General features: G+C 41.3%; 1 protein-coding gene across 2 annotated transcripts in view; it reads right to left on the bottom strand.

Moving 5' to 3' along the window:
- Nucleotides 1-17160, bottom strand: part of LOC126522568 (mitochondrial carnitine/acylcarnitine carrier protein-like) — a 29283-nt gene extending 12123 nt beyond the window's left edge. Inside the window, exons 1-4 of one of the 2 annotated variants that reach the window (XM_050171338.3) lie at nt 16841-17160; nt 4586-4678; nt 3389-3516; nt 2609-2699 (exon numbers count right to left, since the gene is read on the bottom strand). In XM_050171338.3, coding sequence (XP_050027295.1) covers nt 2609-2699; nt 3389-3516; nt 4586-4678; nt 16841-16942 — 414 coding nt within the window. In that variant the 5' untranslated portion in view covers nt 16943-17160. Of the gene's footprint in view, nt 1-2608; nt 2700-3388; nt 3517-4585; nt 4679-16037; nt 16563-16840 lie in introns of those variants that run through there. The other variant, XM_050171339.3, reaches the window with a different exon arrangement.
- Nucleotides 17161-17308: the final 148 nt, after the last annotated feature.

The raw sequence follows: 17308 nt of genomic DNA, 5'->3' as shown, positions 1-17308 counted from the left end.
ACCGTCTGTGTCAGAATTAGAAAGAAGTTACCGGTTTTTCACTCATTTATTTCAGGAAAAACTTCGTTAAATCGAGTTCAGCCAAGTTAGTTTCGTTAATTTGGGTTTATGGCAACACTGAACCCTATGAGTACTTGCCGGGGAATGGAAATTTCTTCATTAGATTGAGAACTTCGTAAAATCTGGTTTCATTCGATTTTTAGTTTTAACTGTACCTACGAGAAGTGATGACTACCTAGATGTTTGAACTTTTGTCCTCCTGTCCTTTGCAACAAAGGGCAAATAGAGCACTGGTGATGTGTTTATCCTCCTCTTGCATAACTGTGCCTTTTGTTGAAATCATAAAATATATGAGGTGAACTATGCAATATACCAAGCAAATGCATCACACTTGGAAAAGATAATGAATGCAAAGAAAGTAAAAATGCCAAAAAAATCTGCATAACGTGCCACACTTTGCATTCTCACTAGGCTAAGGTTGTCCAACACCTCGCTGAAATCATGACCATTATTCAGCGTGACAGTGTAATTAGGAAACCTACACTTTAGTGCTTAGCTGACTTTCGAAAGTGGATATCTGAATAGCCGTGTCTCTACATACCAAACTAATGAATATAACAAAAATATAAAACATGTATCACCGATATCAGTGTGTAACGAATATACCATATTTGCACATAAATAATGCAACCACGAATATAACAAGAGGGGGGACTTTCAGTCTCTCAGAAAAAGACAAAAATATATATTACGATTATAATGCGAGGTCATGTTGTAAAGAAACAGAAAATGCTGCATAAAGGTAGATGTCAACAGGGCTTTGTTCATCATTACTGCAAACTGCTGTCACAAAATAATGTAAAAGCACTAGTGCTGACACCTTTGCCACAGTCTATGAGAATGGCATCATCCTCTGAGACATCTACCAATGTTATCAAAGAACACTTCAGAGGTTCCCATGACACAATCAATTGTCAATAATTGCGTGGTGGATCAAAGAATGCCCGATTGATGTGCTTGTGCGACCGTGCCTATTGCCTTGTTCAAGGTTGCGATTAGTACACCATAACCACATTTATGCAATGCTAACAATGTTCCAATTCTAAATCAGGAGAAGAAAGGTGGCATAAATTGTACATTGGCAACTCCTACCTAGCTCTTATGCGAGGCAAGGTGGCAGCAGGCAGAGAGAGCACAGCGAGCAGGTGGAAATAAAATAAACAAATTTTTTTCACGTGCATTATATTCGCGTCATGCACCGCAATATAATACGAGATGCATTCTTAGGCTATAAATCTCGAAGCAAAAAAGAATTTTCATTATATCTGTGCAAATGTAATATGCTTATTACGAATATTGTATGTATATGACAAAGCTATTTTTGGCCGGAGGATATTTCGGTGTAAGGAGGCTCGAGTGCAGGCTATTTTATAGGTGCATAAGCTAGCACACATTACCAGGACGTGATGTTTAAATGGGCTATGAGGATTTCACTGGAAATTTTCAAGATCTACAGCTTAAGGGCTGTGCAATGAGCTGCAGAACAGAAAATTATAGAAATAGTAGCACTAAGAGATAGACAACAGTGTAGATAAGGGATCAAACGTGGGTTAGACAGACTACATTTGAGCTAGGAGCAAGGAGTGGAATTCAGCAGGTCCCTTAGGCATAGATCAGGTGGCAGTGATTCTCTACAGTGATAAAGGGCTTGCCTAAGGAGGGGAATTGCGTCGAGGGCAGCGGAGGATCATGGAGTGGTGACATTAGAAAGAAGGCGTAAAGGCCTTCATTTTGCAGTGAACTATAATACATGTATAATGAGCTGATTATGATAATGAAGGCAATGATGAAACTGCGGATTAATTTCACACTGGACCTGTCAAAGGAACACTTTCCACTTTTACTGAGACTTGCCGCCCACCGCAGAATGGCAGAAATGGATATGATTTTATGAGCAATGCCAGATGCCAACAAAATGAAACGGGCGATCCCATTAGCAGTCATTCTTTACTTGGGCTGCAAGTACGTAAGAAATTTAACTTTCTGTGTGTCGCTTGCAGCTCCATTGCTTCATTATTGCCAATGTCATGGTCGCAGGCAATGTGGTGACCTTTCGACTGTTGTTCATTTGCATCTCGTACAGTGAAGCACGTGTTGACGCATGTCCATTTGTGAGTTGCAGCGCATGTATTGAACACCAGCGACCAGCCTTGTTTCGTTTCTTTGCCCTCTTTTTCTTACCACTTCTGCTTGTGATGAATTGAGAAGATATTCAGTATTCGAAGCTTTCTTTCTTTCTTGTTTTCTTTCTCTGAATACTTGTGCTGCGTTCAGTCAACAATTTCACTATCCACTAGTACACATTTCTGTGCAACGTGTATGCCTATACAGTGGCAAAAGCACTGTCAGCAGCAGGCAGGAGACTTGGGGCTCTTGCCTTTCAGAAGGCTACTAGATACTTGGCCCTATTCTCCTCCATATCAAGTCTCATTACATTTACAAGATGCTATTACATATGGCATCTTATGCTCTATGCTATTTCCTTCTTTTGTGCCCTGAATGTATTTGGACTTCATATCACTGACAAGACTGCAACTTAACAACTCACCTGAAGAAGGCACTTGATCCGTTCACCAGGGGCCATAATTGCTGTTGTGAAGACACCAGAGAGCATGCCAGCTAAAAATAGCTGGGGCAACCTGTACAGCATGCACGGAAGATTTGATTCATTAATTTATAGACCAATCTTATTGTCCTAAGCGACACAAGAGCTATGATAGACACTATCGTGGAGGCTCCAGAACTCCTGGCGCAAGTATTGGTTTCTTTTCATTTTCTTTCCCCCTCCTTCTTATCGTGTAGTTATCAACACAATAATTATGGTACGAAGACTCATTCCTTCAAAAGTGCAACAGTTATTAGTTAATTACATGACCTTTTAAATTGCCAGTTCAATATGGGTGCCAAGCAGAGTGCAGGTTCAAGCATGAAGCAGGAAGTAGTACATGTCAACGAAGCCAGACGTGGCGGTCACATAATGCCACAGGATCGACTTTAGCTGCAAAGACGGCTCACATAAAAAAAAACGCTAATCTCAGATAAGAGATGTGCGAAGGCAGTTCACTAGCCATGGCTATTCGCTGCTGAGCACATGGTCAAGTGTTCAATTCCTGGGCACAGCGGCCACATTCCAACGAGAGCAGAGTGGGAAAAAAACCTCGTTAGCCGAGCACTGGGTGCACATTAAAAAATCCAAGGTAGTCAAAAATAAATTCAGAGCCCTCCACTATGGCTGCCATAGCATGTGCCACTCGAGGACACAAAACCAGATAAAGCGGCATCGGTCATCATCAAATAATCCGTGCTTGCGCCACTTCCCCCAGCTTACGTGAGCTCTTCTTCGGGGTGCTTCTGCTGGATCTTCTTGCCAATTCCAAATCCGAGGAAACAGACAGCAAACATGGGTGTCACTCCCGTGAGGGGCGCAGCCATACCTTTGTAGAGCCCAAGGAAACCCTATATGGCATGAAAATAAAACAACAGAATTCCTACGCGCTGACCATTATTTCACCGCTCAATAAAAGAAGAAACTTGTTAAAAGAGGACAGGCGAATGCACAGCACAATAAAGTATCATCATTATGCTACAATTCCTGCCCTTTTACATGAGTGACTGCATATTTTGGATCTGACAGAGGAAGTCATCATTACACAACTCCATCGTGGACCTTCTTTGTGGCAGGGGTCTGCATGCCTCTCCCACGCATGAGAAAGGCATTTTGCACACTTTACAAGGTGTATGTCTGACAGATTGTGGACAACAGCTTCAGTTATGGTGATGTGCATTGTGTGTAGACTCTGTTTTATGCGTACTCTTCTTGTCTGCATACATGCTTCGCATGTGCAGTCTTCCGTTCTTATTCGTGCATGTGTTGGAAAGCTAGCAGGTATATCAGAGTAAGGCTCCTTGCTTTTTCTACGTAGTATGACTAAAGTACAAATTTTTATTACCAGAAGATAATAAAACAGCTATACTCTCAAACTTGTAGCGCGGAATTTTAGGATGACACTGAAACACACAAAATGACTGGCACAAGCGCTATACTTGTAAATATTTTGTGTGTTTCAGTGTCGTCCTAAAATTCTGCACTAAAAGTCTAAGAGTATGGATTACCAACTAGCCCAAACCACCGCTTTGCTCAAACAGCCAGATACAAATTTATGCAACCTTGCGAGGGCAATGTGGCTGTGTATCATCAGAAAATAAAAAACAAAAATATCTAAGGTGTTCTCTATATAAATCTACGACACAAACAGTAACAATAGCCATGCTCATGAAGTCGCTGACTACCTAAGAAACACTTTAAAAAGAAGACAGAGGTTCAGAGGAAGATGAAGACGAAGTTTAACAGAGGTCGAACAAGGGATGTTGCTGGAGCCAATGTTTCGACAAGCTTCATAAATGAAGCAGATTCAAGCAGATCTTGACAAAGATGAGTTCTCGTGTCAAAACATTGGCTACAGCAACACCTCTTGTTCGAAGAGCTTTCAGTACAACACAATCACATAAAGGGTGCCATGCTTACCTCTTTGACTATAGTTTTCTTGGCACAGTCAAAGGTACCCGTATAGCGTGGGCTTTCTCCAGGACCTGGCTTCGGCATAGTCTGGAGCCGTACCTGTTGAAAAGGAATGCAACTATTTGTCTGAAAAAAAGAACACTTACCACAAACATAAGCAAGGTGGACGACAGACTGCTAAAGTGACATTGCTGAGGGAAGGAAGTGAAATTGTGTTATAGTGGTTGGAACAGACATTCACCAAAATGTAAAGAGAAGAAACTTGAAATTTTGGGACCTTCGTATTCTTTTGCGATAAAATATAGTTTTATTATTATTATCATTATTATATCAAGCAGCATTGTTATTTAGCAGGCTTTGGCCGCGTTTAGTGACGTCCAATTACTGAGTAGCTTGTAGCTGTCTTGTCAAAATTTTTTTGAGAGATCTACAACAAGGAAAAGTGTGGACCCTGTCCAAGGCATTTTGTTCAACATAGGTCCTGTAATAATCCTGATGGTAAATGTAGACAACAGATTTACAATTGCTTGTTTCACAGTCTATCTATTCATAGCTCTGTGATCTGCAATCCCATTATCGAAGCAACACTATCAAAATTTGCCCCCGCCTCAAAAAAGAACTAATAATGACCAGATCCTTTTTTGCTGTTTATATTTTGGTGAGAAGTGGCCTGCTTCAATCACTACACCACATGTCCCATGCATACCAGATGAGAATTTCGTCGAACTCATCACCATTAAAGAAGTGAAACCAGGAGGCATGCTGCTCAATGTGGTGCAGTACGTACCAAATGAGGACACTACATGTCCCACCTCAGCAATTCTGCGCAGCACAGCTGCAGCTGAGCGTAGGTGAGGACAATTCCCTATAGGACATCTTAAGGTGGCGAGCTGGCTCATTCCACACTTACTCAGATATGCACTTAATCGTGTCGATATGCACTTAATAGTGTCGATCGAGTCTCTGTGTGAAAAGAATGATGAGAATGATAAGCATGATTCAGTCAGAAGTGCAGCAAGGCAATGATTTAGTTGATTTATCGTGACCTATACATGCACCAACATTACCAACCATGTTTGCAAGGATCACTTAACTCCCTTCTCCACACAAACATCACATCACAGCCATCCCTATTACACCTATCACCCCATGACAATCCCTATGGCCTTATCTGTTCCCTCTAATCGTTTTCCACATAAAAATTAACTTATCTTGCAGGAATCAGATCACCCCACCACAGGATGCTCGATCTCCACTCTGACCTTGACTTGTGTCCCACACATTCAACTGGCACTTTACATAGTCTACTGGTGTCCCGCCTGTGAGGGCGCTCGACACTCTTGCGTCCCTTGACGTTCATCTGCCCTGCATGGCTCTCGCATCTTTCGATGTTCGGCTTTCCCGTGTGACACATATGCGATGGTGGAAGTCAGAGTCGTAGAGTCAACAGCGAGAGATGGCGGGAGTGTTCTAATGCTAGCACCACCTGACAGCATGGATAACTTGAGCATAGAGAAGGCTATGCTCGAGCGTAACTTTCTTCCTTCAACTGCAGGACACCACCACACGAAATCATCGGTATTGCTGGTGGTATTGTCTTGTGTAAAGGCGTCCCATTCGGCATCCTAATGTGGCAGCGGCATTGAAAAACGTGATCGCTCGGACGCGTTTACATTTGCGGGGATGCAACCACAAATGACTCAGGCATCAGTGTCGGGTGTTGTGGCAAGTAGAACTTGGTGGAGAAAAAGCAGGCTGGAGTGAAGAAAAAGCAGGCTGATGAACAAGCAATTGGAAACTATGGCACAGATTCTAGGAACACTAGAATCTAGTGTTCCAAGTTTTTCAAGCAAGATGTCTCCTCCATGTTTGATAAAGTCGATTGTTATTCCACTTTCTCCTGCTGCTTTTCTCCTGGTCATGTCTTGCAATGCTTTTCTAACTTCATTGATGGTTATAGAGGGAGACTCTGTATCCTAATCATTATTACTTCGAATGGTAGTAGCGTGGCTACTCTGGGTACTGTACAGGTCAGTATAAAATTCTTCCGCTGCTTTTACTACATCTTTGAAATTGCTGATGATATTACCCTGCTTATTTTTCAGAGCATACATCTTGGCTTGTCCTATGCCAAGTTTTCTTCTCACTGATTTCATGCTGCATGCATGTTTTACTACTTCCTCAGTCTTCCTTACGTTATAATTTCGAATATCTCTTACTTTCTCCTTGTTGATGAGTTTTGACAGTTCTACGAATTCTATCTCGTCTCTTGAACTGGACACTTTCATACTTTGTTGTTTCTTTGTTATTTGGGGGAACTTACCTACTGGTTGCTTTAGTGCCTTGCCTCCCACTTCTATTGCTGCTTATGAAGCCAGCCTAGTAACGGTTTCATTCATCACCTATATGTCATCTTCATCTCTGTTCTAAAGCTGCATATTTGTTTGCAAGCACAAGCCTGAATGGTATGCTTTTACCCATACTGCATCTAGGTTGGCCTGTTTCTTCTTGACTAATTTTACTCTTTCTTCGTATTGAGGGAAATTCTACCCCTCACTAACCTATGATCACTGCACCTTTACAGTACCTAACACATCTACATCCTGCACTATGCTGGGATCAGCAGAGAGAATGAAATCTAATTCATTTCTTGTTTCTCTATTAGTGCTTTTCCAGGTCTGCTTCCTATCACTAGGCTTCTTGAAGAAGGTATTCATTATTCTGAGCATATTCTTTTCCGCAAATTCCACCATCATCTCTTCTGTAGTGTTCCTAGAATCTGTGCAATAGTTGCCAATTGCTTGTTCACCAGCCTGCTTTTTCTCCACTTTCGCATTGAAGTTGCCCATGACTACAGTATATGGAGTTTTCACTTTTCTCATCGCTAATTCAAAATCTTCATAAAACTGTTAGATTTCTTCATCGTGACTGGAGGTTGAAGTATAGGCTTGTACTAGCTTTATTCTATACCTCCTGTTTAGCTTTATTAGGACTACTGCTACCCTCTCATTAACGCTGCAGAATTTGTCAACGTTGCCCACTATGTCATTATGGATTAGAGATCCTACTCCGTATTGTTCCTTATCTGGAACTCCTCTGTAGCAGAGGACGTGGTTGTTGATCAGCAATGTATAAGCCTCACCAGTTCTTCTAACTTCAATAAGGCCAGTAACATCCCATGCAATGCCTGATAGTTCCTCAAATAGTCCTGTTAAGCTAGCTTCACACGAGAGGGTTCCTGTATTGAATGTTGCCAGGTTCAGTTTCGAGTGGTAGCCTGTCCGAGTCCAGAGATTCTTCGCACCCTCTGCAGCATCGCAGGTCTGACCACCGCCTTGGTCATGTGCTTTGCAGCTGCTGAGGACTGAAGGCTGGAATCATGAAGGAGGTAGTGGCCGAATACTGCACTAGAGAGGCCAATTCCTGTTCTAGTGAGGGAGTGTCTTTTGTTGAAGCTTAGTGGGCCTTCCTAATTTGGTTGCATCTGGACTAGTCTAGCCGCACAGGTTCTTGGCATTTTTTTTTCTTTTTGCCAGTGTTAGGCGCCACTCCAAGCCTGAAGATGTGGTGAATTCGAGCAGGTTCACTAAAAAAAAATATATTCGTTGAAGAACTATTGCTTTCACTTTGGCAAGCTGGCATTCTTGTACAGAAGGAGCAATAAATGCCCCTTTTGTGTTCACACAACTGTTGTGCTGTTTCCATCATATACAAGGGCACATGAGATCCCAACACTCCACATGGTAATATTCACATGCCTGGAAACTGCCTCACCACAGGTGATAAATTTCAAGTAAATTCTCTCCCTCAACCACTACAGTGAAAATCTTACAGCCTTAGAGGCCTACAACAATCATCGCTTCTGTGAGCAGAGGTTGCTTGTACACAAGCAATTCCACACATATGCCAGTGCTAATGGGAGGAACTCATCAAACATATGATATGCTAGAAAGAGAATAGGAACTGGGTGCAAGAAGCAACGATTGCTGGTGTGCAACAAGTATTTGCCACAGAACATGCAATGTCTTTAGGACAGCGTTGATAGTAGTGCAACCTAAAATGTGAGCTCTAATTCCCCCCTCCCTCTTTCTTCTCTTCTTGATAGCTGAATGCAACTACGATGAGGGGCACAGTGGGTCTTAAAGGATGATGGTGAGAGTGCTTTAGATCAACTCGTTTCACTGTTAGCTTAATAATTAATGCAGGAAAAGCTGGTAAACATTTGACAGTGCATTAAACATGGCTAACAAAGAACACAAAGAGCTGGCACTTGGCACTGTTACTGTTTTTGTTTGTCCATGCTTCTTGCAACATTCCAAAATGATTTTTTGTAGACTCACTCTGAGTGGGCTGCTATGGAAGCTGACAGTTGTACTAGCTGCACACTTTAGTTTCATAATTTTGTTATTTTCAATTACTAAAGTAACCACTTTCATAGGTAGAACATACGAAGCAATAACCCTCAGAGCTAACAGAGTAATAAAACTGAATCAGCTTCAGTTTATTCACGTAAGTCAGTAGTCTACATTCATACCAGAATATACAGCAGGAGGAACCAGAGCATAGAACATATAGGGACCTACTGTCCCGAGAGAATGGAGTACATTTAAAAGCAGTGAATACAAAAATACAAACTGAGTAGGAACTATAGTATTCAAAGCGTAAATTGTAACAGTAACAAATAACAATCAGGCAACTTTCGAAATACATAAAATACTGGCAACATCCCAAAATATAAGTATTGCAATAACAGGTAAAATATAACGTACCATATATCAGAACTTAGCTATAGTAGAAAAGAAAGTAATACTTCTTTTTAGGTGTGCAAAGATGGAAACTGAAATTGAAAATGCCTTTAGTAATGAGTAAATTTCTAAAAAGACGTTGCTCTGGTATACACAGCAATGTCTGCATTTAATTCATTAAAAAGTAATGCACGTCATATACGCATACAGCGTAGCAGAATACTGCATCACTAGGGTATGTATGCAGTCACATGGCTTATTGTCTGAGTGGTAGGGCATGCTGCCAAATCTCGCACGCAACCCATATCATATGTTCTCTCTGCTCTGGACCATCTCTAGGCCAACGGTCCTTCTGCTTAAATCAGTTACAATTATCTTGACATCTTCCATCTTCTGCGAGCAAGCTCATTCATAGCCCTACTAAACCGATGGATGTAGGCTTGCAAACAGTGAGGATGTAATAAGGAAGAGATAGTGGCCAGGCTAGTAACACCAACCTTCATGCACTTCTGTTTTACTTCCACTTCTACGCAGGTGAAGTCCTAATATCATGTGTAGGTCAAACGAGATGTGCAGGGAAGTGCACTTGCAGAATTTCGTATATACCCTATTCACTCCAAGTTTACCAACTGCAACAAGTGCAGCTGTTAATTTAAGTGCACTGTTATACTACAGGACCTGTAGGCATGGTGGGAAATTGCAATTCCAGTAGCAGTGTAAGCGATGCATCCATGTTTTAAAAATCACACAATTTTATGCCCCTTCAAGCATTTGACAGAAATAAGAGAGGAATATAAAGTTTTCACAGACATCTTTGTGGGGGGGAAGCAAATGGTTAAAAGGCCTTGCTGAGGGCTTGACTGCTATGCACTTGAAATTACAAATAGTTAATTTATGGAGCTTATAACATTCTAAAATGTGCACCTATATCTAAGTGTATGAGGGTTCCTGCATTCTGCCTACATCAGAATGTGGCCACAGTGGTCAGGAATCGAACCCACAACCTCCTGTTTGACAACACAATGTTGTAGATACGAGTGACTGCAGTGCTCAAGTAGCAAATGGTGAAGGGTAAATAATGCTATAAATGGAAAGCATAAGGAAGAATACCTGCTTTCACCTGATTAGTTGAGAACTGTGTCATCAACCATAGAGCATCCATATAGGTCATCAACCACATACCTTCATTTAGAAGTGCCATGCACAGTTACACTACTTCAAAATAAAGGAATAGACATGAAAAAAATAGAAATAAATTATTATCTGATGATAAGACTATGCATGGTGCTGTAATATGTGCAAACAACCAGGTGATAATTTTGAGCACACCCAATTTACTGAAGACAAACAGGTTACTAACAGTTAAAAACAACTGCCTATAATTTGTTACAAAGGGAGAACATAAATTGGTAGCAATGGTATGGTATAGCTAGCCAGTCAAATATACTGAATTTGATGTAATAGTTCTGCAGAAACCTGCAAGGTGGAGAGAAGTAATTAATAAAGGGAAAATGAGACATCCACCCAAACGTAGCTAAGTGCTACAAAGGAAACCTGTATAGGTTCCTTGAAAGAAAAGCCTCGCAGTTGAAGAAAAATTCGTCCTGGTCCGGGACTCGAACCCGCAAGGTTGTTGCGGGTTTCACAGGATGATTACGTCAAACTCTTGTCTTTGCTTCTGTGTTGTTGATAAATTCGGCTTCGCCTGCCATCTGCTAGCTGCCTGGTTAGCTCAGGTAGTATAGTGGCTGCCCCAGAAAGGCGGTGGTCCCAGGTTCGAGTCCCACGCCAGGATGAATTTTATTCAACTGCGAAGCTTTTCTTTTGAGGAACCTGTATGGGTTTCCTTCGTAGCACTTAGCTACATTTCGGTGGATGTCTCATTTTCCCTTTATTATTACACTGAATTTTATTGCAAGTACTTAAAAGATGGACAATAAACCACAAAACAAGTCAGAGGTTCTACTTTGGGTTGTTACCATGAGAACAATGTCATAAAATACAGAGAATCTACAATAACATGCACAAATGAGTCATCAAAACATAATGAATGGCAATGGTATGATTCTAAGACTACAGTCGAATCTTACGATATATGTAATCCCAGCTGAGCCAAATTGTAGGGCAGTATGAATTTTGAAGAAAAAGAAAATGTAATTCACCCAGGTTTTGGTTCGAGTGATTCAAAAGTGAATGAGTGCAGAGTGAGCCATGAGAGATGTGTGGCATGAAGCTTCAGAATAATTTTGGCCACATGAGATTCTTTAACGTGCACCCAAAGCACAGTACATGACCATTGTTTTCACGTTTCACCCTCATCGGAATGTGGCCACTGTGGCGGGGATCAAATGCGCAACCTTGTGTTCAGCAGCGCAGCACCATAATCATTTAGACACTGCGACGAGTCCTTTAGCGATTCTTAACTAGACCACCGTAATACATGCCACTTTGGTTTTAATGTGATTAGCATTCTTTGGAATCTTCACGCACTTTTCAGTATGTTGGTCCGTACTAAACCTCTTTTACGCCAAGCTGTGCCCACTGGGTATGTGCCTGAATAGACAGGGCCACTGACCCAGTCATCAAAGTCATGCTCCAGCAAATAAATGACGCCCTTTGGCAGCTGCTGCTTCGCTCAAATACACCTGTGGCAAGAGCGGCTGCTGAAGCATGCATGCCGTAGACGTTAAGGCTACTGTAGTGTAGCCAGGAGACTATATATATATATATATATATAGTATATATGGGTATCTAAATACGACCAAACTATTTCAGTCTTCTTTTAGTAGCGGATGCTTTCCAACTGACTGGAAGCGAGCAAAAGTTATACCGGTTCATAAAAGCGGAAATAATTCTGTTAGTAATTATCGCCCAATCTCACTCATTAGTACAGTTTCGAAGTTACTTGAACACATCATATCCAAACACCTGCTTGGCTATCTCGACCAGCATGATATCCTGTATTATCATCAGCATGGCTTTCGAAAGGGACTGTCCACGATTACCCAACTGATAGAAATAGTTCATGACCTCGCAGAAACAATAAATTCACGTGGTCAAATAGACCTTGATATTGCGAAAGCATTTGATAAAGTTTTGCACCAAAAATTGTTATATAAGATTAACGCGGTCTTTAAAAATCAAACACTCACACAATGGTTTTCTGCATATATATCCTCTCGTGAACAGTATGTAACTGTTAGAGGTTGTCAGTCCAACATTATTCCTGTTGCTTCTGGTGTACCGCAAGGTAGCGTCTTAGGCCCACTCCTATTTTTGATCTTTATTAATGATTTACAAAGTAACATTGATGCTCCATTAAGACTTTTTGCTGACGACTGTGTGATGTACAGTACCGTAAATACAGTTGATGATCAGATTAAATTAAATTTAAACCTGCAAAGAATAGTGAAATGGTGTAACGACTGGCAGATGGAGTTAAACTTTAAAAAGTCTGTGTTCATGTCATTAACTAGAAAGAAAAATGTTCTTCATTACAATTATCAAATCAATGGTAATATGCTTGAAAGAGTCGATCAGTATAAGCACCCAGGCATAACATTTACATCAGATCTACGATGGAATACCCACATTGAAATTGTCATTTCCAAAGCTTTTAAAAGACTATGGTACCTGCGATGCGCACTATGCACAGTGCTACTCCGGATGTAAAGTGCCTCGCTTACAAAACCCTAGTCAGACCGATAATCGAATATGCTAAAGTAATATCGGATCCTCACACAGCAACTAATTGTCACAAGCTTGATAGGATTCAGCGACTCGCTGTAAGGTTTATCTTTAATAAATACCGCCGGAACCATTCTTCAACAGATCTCTGCCAACAAGCCCAACTACCTATGCTAGAAACCAGAACCAGATATGAAAGACTAAAAACTCTTTACCTCATTATCAACAATTATCTTAAAATCAATAAATCAGTTTACTTTGAGATCAAGACTAATGAAACATCAAGGCATCGTCATAGTAAGTTTATCCCATTACCGACTATAAAAATAATTGTTTCAAGTTTAGTTATTTTCCCCGAACTTGTAGAGACTGGAACTCTCTTCCAGATTCTGCTGTTCGGTCGACATCATTAGGTGAATTTCTACGCCACTTAGATAATTTCATCTATGGCACTAGCACAGGGCGATGAGGTCAGATTGCTGCTGCATAAGATGGCTGTTCTGATTTCTGAGTGATGCATTTTTGTTTTGTTTAAGTGTGCATTTCACGAGATGATCTTTTTTCTTTAATGTATAACTATGGTTTTCAATATGTTCTGTACTACTTATTTTGCAGTTCGGTTTCGTTTTGCTTTTTCCACTCCTGTTACAGCCCCTGAATGAGGCTGACAGTATTAATAAATGAAATTAAATGAAAATATCCCATATAGTATATAGTGGGTATATATAGTATATAGGGTCATCAACAGCGAATCTGACCAACAAGCACTACAACATGATTTGGATTTGATTGCCACATGTTATGAAAAATAAAAAATGTCACTGAATGTGTAAAAGAGTGTCCACGTCAGCTTTATCAGGATGCGGTCATACGACAGCAATCATTGCACTATAAATAATCCTGCTCTTGAACAAGTGCCAAAATATAAATACTTAGGTGTATTTTTTTCTGCAGATCTAAGGTGGAACAGACATGCTATTCATGTTAGGAACAAGGCCGTCGGAGCATTAGGTTTCTTGAAATGTAACTTTAGTAGTTTGCCACAGAAACTTAGGGAGCAACTGTATTTCACACAAGTCCGCAGTACACTGGAGTATATGTGCGTTTCCTGGGATCCATATACTGCAGAACCTTTAGATAAACTAGAAAAAGTGCAGAACAGGGCAGTTCGGTTTGTCCTTGGCAATCATGACAGGACGCTTAGCATAACAGAAAGCAAAAAAGCATTAAATTGGCATCTTCTTGAACACCTCCATCGAAATCTCGGATTAAAATTTCTTCATAACATATACCACTCTAAGACGGGGATATAGCTAGGGAATTGTATTTTCAGCCACCCACATATGTTTCTAAAAGGCGAGATCACAAATTAAAAATAAGTGAGATTCCTTTTAAAAGCGACGCTTTCCACTAATCTTTCTTTGTTCATACTATAAGAGATTGGAATACTCTACCACCTGACACTGTCTGTATTTGTTCAGATGATGATTTCTTCCAAGCTTTATGAATGTAATTTTGAGTGGTTGTTTATATGAGTTGTACCCTCCCTGCTTGTAATGCCTGAATGGCAAAGCAGGTACCAAATAAATAAATAAATAAATAAATAAATAAATAAATAAATAAATAAATAAATAACCCTTCTCCATCAATAAAAATGCATATGCCGTGCAGCGTCCATGTGCATGTTGTACAGAAACAGTAGGCTGTGCAGCAGCTCTTGTCATCATCTTCGTCATACTACCATCATCTTCCTAACCTGTCCCTGTTGTTCCCACAAACGCCTTCCTCAACGTGGAGCTAGAGGCATGTCAGTGATGTCACTCAGGTTAGCCTCTCCACATTTAACTAAAGTTTCTCTCTCTCTCTCTCTCTCTCTTGGCCAATCCTCCAGTGTGGGCGTGTGCCACTGGGTAGGTGACCAATGGGTAGGTAGGGCAGAACATGACGCAAGAAGTTAGGAAGTCGTTATCGACAGCAGTTGAGTACAGAAAAAGAAGTGAACAGAATGGGAGAAGTGCGTACATTGATTGAGGAACATGGAGTTACAGAGAAGTAAAGATGTCAGTAACATAAAACTGAATAAGCTGGCTATGTAGAAGTGAAGAATTTGTCAACTACACTGCTTCAATGCTAATTGCATTAACAAATTAACACCTACATATTCATGATGAGATTGTGACATGGGTTCTGCGCAAATTTATTTTTCTTTTGCAATACATTTGAGCACATATTTGTAAATTCTACATGACAGTGTCCTGTGATAATAAGCAGCTGAATACAGCAATTGGCCATCATCATCATCATGTGCGTGTACTAGTGTCTTCAAACTATCATCACTTCAAATAAACACTTGGAGAGACTTAATTGCTCCACACCACTGCAAGAAATATATCTGCTTCCTGTCCATGCTGATAGATGGTTTTCAAGGTTATTTCCCAAGCAGATCTTGAATATGATAATAGGAAAATAATGCCTGCAGTACGAGAAGACTGCATATCAGCTCTTCCATCACAAAAGTGATAGCTCATGGTCTTTATCGTTCACTGTATTTGGCAATTGGTAGTTTTAAATGTAGATCATTTTAAAGCGCAGGACAGCATTAAAGAGACACTTGTAGAAAAGGCATACAGGAAAGGTTATAAGTCAAGACTCTCATCACCTTCTTTTTTCTTTTCATAGTGATATATGTCTACATGCATCTATATATATGTTTTAATATATGTGTAATGAATAAAATAACCAATGTTTCCACATTTGGCAATCGCTGCATGCTCATCTTATCTGCTTAGGCTGCTGATACGCAGCTTTCCTTTCATACATTGATTAAACTGTGCATGCATGTATTTGTTTAGATAACGAACAAGCAAAGCATCGCTCAACCAATGTTAATGTTGCACCATGTTCATTTCTGACTGTATGCGAACTAACGATTCGAACTATATATCACAGAAGGTGAGGCGACACACGCATTGTGCACGCGGTCACATTTCGCTGTACCTTCTTTTCCCATGAGATAATTTAATTACCTTGATGGTATCTAGAGGGTGCCCGGAGACCACCGTGCAGACTCCGCCGAAGCCACCGGAGATAAAGTCCTTGAACGGGCTGACTTTGTTTCTTGAACCCATGGTACTCGCGCGCCGATCGGTTCGGGTCTCTCGAGTTGTACACACACCCGTAAACCCAGTTAACACAGACTTCTATTCACCGAGTGGCCACGTTCGAGTGACAATCACGAAAAATCGCGTCAGAGGGGCCAATCTATAGCGCTGCTTAAACGCATGGATCAAGACGCGCGGCCATTGAATGAGTGCATGGCCGTTTCTTCTTCCTCTTCTCAGAGAGCGGTTGAAAAACGAAGCTGCGGGCGCCTTATCGAAGCTGTAACGTTGCAGACGAGATCGAGATAGCAAAAACGAGTGGCGTATGTCTTCCGGCTCATAACGGGACCAGCAATGACAGCGATAAGATGTGCAACCTCAACCGAAGTGTCTGCAGCGAACGCTTTCGCGTACTGTCGCGGATCGATTGATTCCCCCTTTCGACACTGCAGCGGATCGAGGCGCCGCGGTTTGTAGCAACAAGTGTTTCCTATGCACGTGCTTCGTATGCCGTCGCGCGCAGAAATTCTTAAGCGGTCACGTACCTGTACTCTGCCGCGCGTCAACCGGTACAGCGCCGCATCGCTTGCGACAACATCCTTTCAGACAAGCGCTGCATATCCGACAGCTTGACATCGGATGACACGTTCGTCTTTGACAGAAATATTAAAGCCACGCGTTGTAACGTCATAGCAGACGCCTCTGAGACGGCGTTTGGTTCTACTCACCTTAATTGTGTCCAGTGGGTGGCCGGCGAGTATGAGACAAACACCGCCGAAACCACCGGCGAAGAAATCTTTCACGGGGCTGACTTTCCTCTTGTCGGGCATCTTTTTTTCTAGACTTTCTTCCCTACGTTGTGAGCTAGACGCACGTTGACACAAGCTCTCCGATCGCACGCCCGAGACGATTTCTGTAACGCCCTCGCTGAGGAGATTCTTATAGATGTGATTGCGGAATATGATAAGTACGAAGCATTCACGATTTTACGAAGAGAGGAAAGTGGAAGTGGGCTGGGTCAGGTGGGTTGGTCCTTGCTCCCGTGCCGGCTGCAAAACGAAACCAAACGAAACTAGCAAATAAACATGTTTTTTGTCACACATGCATGTTTACGCTAAAAATACGAGATGTAAAAGCGCTTTACTTACATTTAAAATCTTATTGTAGTGGTTCTAACTATAGTGCGCTCGAAAACG

This window comes from Dermacentor andersoni, chromosome 6 (genome assembly GCF_023375885.2).
Source record: "Dermacentor andersoni chromosome 6, qqDerAnde1_hic_scaffold, whole genome shotgun sequence".
Taxonomy (NCBI): domain Eukaryota; kingdom Metazoa; phylum Arthropoda; class Arachnida; order Ixodida; family Ixodidae; genus Dermacentor; species Dermacentor andersoni.
This window is presented reverse-complemented; position numbering and strand designations above follow the sequence as displayed.